Here is a 5301-nt window from a genome sequence, read left to right as displayed (position 1 = left end):
TTTACTATTTTACCCTTCTATTTATTCTCTTTTAAAAAGATCAATATCTTGTGTCACTTCACAACACTACCAACATCCATTAGGACACTAGGTTGCTACTAAAACTGGCACCTATTTTCTCAAGAACCATGTGCTCTCTTCTATTTTTTTTTTTTGTCTGGTTTCGGATGATCTGAGATTAATAAAATGATCAATTTATGACACTGACTGTTAGTTTTCGAGGACTTTTGGCTTGTAAACGGTGTTGTTTATTTTATTTTTTGTTTTATGTTTTAAGAATATGGATACTGTTACATAGATTATCCCTGAGTCAAAATTCGAAGCAAGAAATTTTTTTATTATAAATTGCATTTCCCAATATAGCAGTATTTAAGCATTTCTCTTTATTGGTGGGGAAGAAGACTGTTTACCATAATTGGTCTTGGGTTCAATGTATTAAAATCATTATTCTTTTTTTATTCACTACATGCATACATTAAAATATTCTCTCCATTTTTTCAATGAAAGGTTATAATTTGGTTAATAATAGTATATAACAGAGAAGATAACAAAGAAGATTCAATGCATAAGTCTTCGAGATATGCTTCTAGCTTGCTTCTTTGTCGTTTTCACATGCAAATCCACATAATTTACATTGGATTTTGTTTAGGGAGCATGGAAAATTATGGTTCCATCCAAGGCAAGGCAAGATGCAATCCAGGTTTATTGGTCAAAGCTAACTTCATCACCCTCTAACGTTCAAGTTTATTTGAATTTTCAATGGGGAAAGAAATGGGAAGAAAAACAGCACCATTCGATTCAATGTTATAAATTGACAACATATTCTTCATAGATTTACATCATCCCTAATAACAAAACAAACTATCTCTAACCTGTTAGGGAAAAATAAAATTATGGCAAAATTAACAAATATAGCCAAACCATGTGAAGCTTGTAATGAGAGCAAAATCCCCAAAAGAAAAAAAGAAAGTGGGAGAAAGAAAAAAATAAATAATATTATGTATATTTATAACATGGAAGCCTATATATTAGAAGCCAATTACTTCATGGACATCTCACATTCCTTCCAGGACCTCCATAATAAAAGTAAGTTCCCCAAACATTGTTTCTCCCCTCCATTATGTCATAGCAATTGGAATGATCAGCCAACTGGTGAATATTTGATAGAGGAAGCAAGTTGTTGTCCCAATCAACAACTTGTAAGTTCCTAAAATATGCTGCTTTTCTAAAACCTTCTTCTGCAAAATGGCCACTTCCCATTTGAGTCCCAGTGTGGTAGCCCCTTGAACGAGAATTCACAATTTCTCCACCAAATTGTACCATGCTTGCATGGCTTCTCAAGTGACTAAACAAGAATGCTGGCCAGTAACCAACTAGTAGCCCCGAACCAAACTCCAGCCACCAATGTCCATGTTTTGGGTCCTACATAGACGGAATTTCACCATAGTATGACTAAGGATTATTGAAAACAAAAGGAAATGCATGTTATATTGTAGGAAAATTCCGTAGCGGGGGACCACCACCAACGGGTGGGCTAAGCTATATCAATCACAACAAGTGGATCCAATACTATGTCACAACCCAAAACCTTAAGGAATTGGGTTCATGGATTAATTCATCACACTTGAAACTTATATGAGATTCATCACACTTGAAACTTCCAACAATCTCCTCTTCAAGTGTGAAACCAAACATTGGTATGTTCTCCCTCAAGTGACTAGCCCAAAGTATTCAATATATATCCCAACATATATAGCTTATAGCTAGAGTTTAAGTGTCAACGTTCACTAATGTGTTGGCATAATTGCATAACATAAAAAGTTTTCCCTTCTTGGGTTAATTAATGTTTTATTATAAACTGCTTGTACCATTGTTGATAATATTATTGGAAGAAAGTATAAATGAGAAAAAGAAGCAGCAAGGCAAGTTTTCCTTTTAATGTTTTAGGCTCGAGAAGCCAGGTACAGCAAAACCAAAATAAAAAAAGCAAATCATGAGCCGCGAAGTATTGCTTTAACAAAGGAAAGGGAAAGGCTCAGATAGAGTCGACCCCATGAGGGACACTCGTACTAAGAAAGCAAGGGAATCTTCCATTTGAATAACAATAACATACAGAAAAATTCAAAAGAAAGTGGGGAAAAAAAGTAAACAAATTATTGCTTCACTTAGAATCTTAGATACAATTTTTTTTAATTCTTAATTGGGTTATGCCTGTTTAACTTTTTTTTGTCAAAGGGAAGCAAATTGTGAAATATAGCAAATAACGGTATGAATAGCAAGAAAGCTCAAATTAACAACATTAACAAACCACTTTCCAAACCATTAAGCCTTTTGTGTTAAGAAAAGGACCCTATTTACTCCTTAATTGGTGGTTTATTTTATTTTATTTTTGTTTGACTTAATTGGATGGGAAAAAAATACTCACCTTCCAAACCATTAAGCCAATATCAAATTGTCTACCATTGTAGACGGATCTTGGGGTGATTGCAGCCCCTATTGCTATCCTGTTGTTAGTCTGAATAAATCCTGAACATAACAAGTTGTAGCATCCAGTTGCTTGATATGCATCTGTCTGTCAAATAGCACATATTTGTAAGATATGAAAGAAACAAAGGGAATGGAAGAAAAAAGAGGCATGCAATACTTACTGTCCAATAAGTGAAGAACCTAGGATAGTTGTCACCATATAGCTCAGGGCTTACCTGAAGGAAAATATGCTTATTAGCCTGAAGCTCGATGGACTAAAAACCAAAGCAAACGAGAAAGAGAATTGCATTCCTAACACATTCTTTAACATCTATATAATATTCACCAAAAAATTGATGAATATGGATATGAACAATGGATAACGCAAGAGCCCTTTGGGCTTGAAGCGTGTATATTACACAAGTCTATTTTTTGATTTTATCTTGTACTGTCTTAATTCCATTAGAAAGATGAGGCGGTGAGGATCAAACTCGTAACCCTATAGTCACGGATCATGTGTAAAGCAAGCATCTCACCCAGAAGTTTAAGGTTATAAGTCACAAGCCTTCAATAATTTTATATTATGTCTTTCTAACAATTGGCAAACTAGGATAATTTAAAAGAAGTGTGGACATGCCTGCCATCCAGCTTCGATGGTATTCAGATCATTACCAAACGATCCAGCAATAACCCATATCTGTGATAAGCTGAATTCGTATTGATCGGTTACGCTGGGTGTCCACACGTTTATGCTTGCTTTTGCTCCGTAGTATTGATCTCCATTTACAAAAAGAACTGCATGCTGCAATAATAGGATGTATTTCAAAATTATCAGAAAACATATATGCACGCATAAGAATGATTTTTCCCATAGTGTGCTTGAACCCTTTTTTTTTAAAATAAAATAAAAAAATTTGTGCTCCTGCTATAAAATATTGTGAGTGTGGCATCCAACAAGGGATACAAGAAGGGCCTCCTCGTGTAAGTAATGATTTTGATGTTACTTTTCGGAGCAAATAGGAGGCAAACTTTTATAAGTGGTGTCTCTTCAATGTCTTTTGTTTTGCAACTTATTATGAACTTTGAATGCTACAAAAATTAAACTTTTTCTTTCCAGTTAAATGTCTTTTGTTTTGCCACTCATGTTGAATTTTGATGGATAAGGAAAAGCAGGGTTGTTCATTTCTTTCTGGCAAGGAAAAGGATAAAACAGAAAACAGAATGCTGAAAAATAAGAGCAGAGATTTTCCTTTCAAATGGAATGCCCTGAGAGAATTGGAAACAATTGAAGGATAAAGTTTGAATTGCGAAAAAAAAGTTTAATTTTTTTTTTAACATTCAAAATTAACAAATCACGTTTGTAATTGTAAGCACTAACCTCATGACCAGTGGCTGATGAGTCTCTCCGTACACCTCTTGGTTTTCTACCAAATCTTGCGATAGAGCTTGCTCTTAGAAAATCTTGCTCTCTCGTTCTTCTGATTGGAACAGTTCCTTCTGGGCATGCTTCACCAGCATCACTCCAAAGCTGAAAGCTCTCTGTTACCATTTCTCCATTGGTGTGTCCCTTAGGCCTTTCAGGTGGATCCTGTAAACCTTAAGCTTGTTACTCTCTCCGTCTCTCAAATAAAATTATATCCCAAAAATAAAACCTCTAGTCCTTTGTTCAGACTAAAGGATAGCTAGGTACATTGAAATCCCATAATGCCTCAACAATTCTATGGAATATGGATATTTGAAATTCAAAGCAAAGTCATTTTCTTTGCATATATAGTAAGTTGGATGAAATTACCAATGGTCTTTGTCCTTTAAGCTCAGGATGGTCAAAAGCTGGTTGCTGATGAGATAAAACACAATCTATCAAATCCCCATCTGGACTCTGCAACAAAAGAACAAAAGCTCAGATCACTGAATCAAGAGAAGAAGAAGAAGAAAAAAAAAACACTGTCATTGTCACAGCTTCAAAAGAAAAGGAAAATGCCTTAATTGTCTTCACAGCAGGCTTGTTTATCTTCTTCAATTGAGCTCTGATTCTTCTCAACTTGTGCAACGCTACACCTGGTCTAAAAGTTTGGTTTGCATTGGGGTGAGATAGTTCTGAGGCTATGGGGTGAGACAGTACTGGACTAACTGAAGTAACAAGCAGCAGCATAATAACGAAGGCATGTAGCATAGGTAGAGTATTTTGGGAAGTAGCAGCGGCAGACAATTCAAGGGAATGATTATGTGAACTTGTTTGTTCTGGGGCAACATGATTTTCTTGTATGCATTGTTGTTGTCTTCTTGTGTGATGAGCTGCGAAAAATGGCTCATTCTTATGTTGTTTTGTCCACCAGGAAGCTGAATATCTATTCATGTCCTTACAAAACAGAACTACTACCTAGAAGAACCCTCAAGTTTGTTGGCTGCCTTCACGTTTTTCAAATTATAAACAACTCTTCCAACTGGTCCTGACTACAGTAGAGAAACACAGAGTAAAGAGAGAGAGAGAGAAAGAGAGAATATAGTGGTCTTAATTTTATGCTCCCACACCATCAAAACTATACCACCAGCACATAAAATAGACACCCTGACCCTGGATTGGTGGGGTTGCATTTTCCAAGTTTTACTTTTACCTCAGCAAAGGTTCTGCTGACAGCAGAATAATTAAAACAGAAATTTATTTAACCAAGAGATGTGTGTTGTATTGTATTGTATTGTGGATTCTTCTTTTCCTAGTCATTTCCACTGTTGAAATCTCTGTAAACAGTTTTTTGTGATAATTGTTAGAGCATTTTTGGTACACAATTTGCAAATCAAAATCAGATTAGGAACATAAAGGAGAGCAATTACATT

At 35.3% G+C, this 5301-nt stretch overlaps 1 protein-coding gene across 1 annotated transcript; it reads right to left on the bottom strand.

The window, feature by feature from the left end:
- Positions 1–799: 799 nt before the first annotated feature.
- LOC133304371 (protein neprosin-like) lies at positions 800–4851 on the bottom strand. Its single transcript, XM_061504404.1, has 7 exons — positions 4448–4851; positions 4259–4345; positions 3845–4054; positions 3104–3268; positions 2649–2702; positions 2426–2572; positions 800–1422 (listed from the first exon to the last, which is right to left on the bottom strand). Exons 1-7 carry the CDS (start codon positions 4820–4822, stop codon positions 1045–1047), a joined length of 1416 nt encoding a protein of 471 aa, XP_061360388.1. The 5' UTR covers positions 4823–4851; the 3' UTR covers positions 800–1044.
- Positions 4852–5301: the final 450 nt, after the last annotated feature.

The sequence above is a fragment of the Gastrolobium bilobum genome, unplaced genomic scaffold, assembly GCF_033153095.1.
Source record: "Gastrolobium bilobum isolate Gb01-03AN ecotype WA unplaced genomic scaffold, APGP_CSIRO_Gbil_v1 utg41169, whole genome shotgun sequence".
In the NCBI taxonomy this organism is placed as follows: Eukaryota; Viridiplantae; Streptophyta; class Magnoliopsida; order Fabales; family Fabaceae; genus Gastrolobium; species Gastrolobium bilobum.
This window is presented reverse-complemented; position numbering and strand designations above follow the sequence as displayed.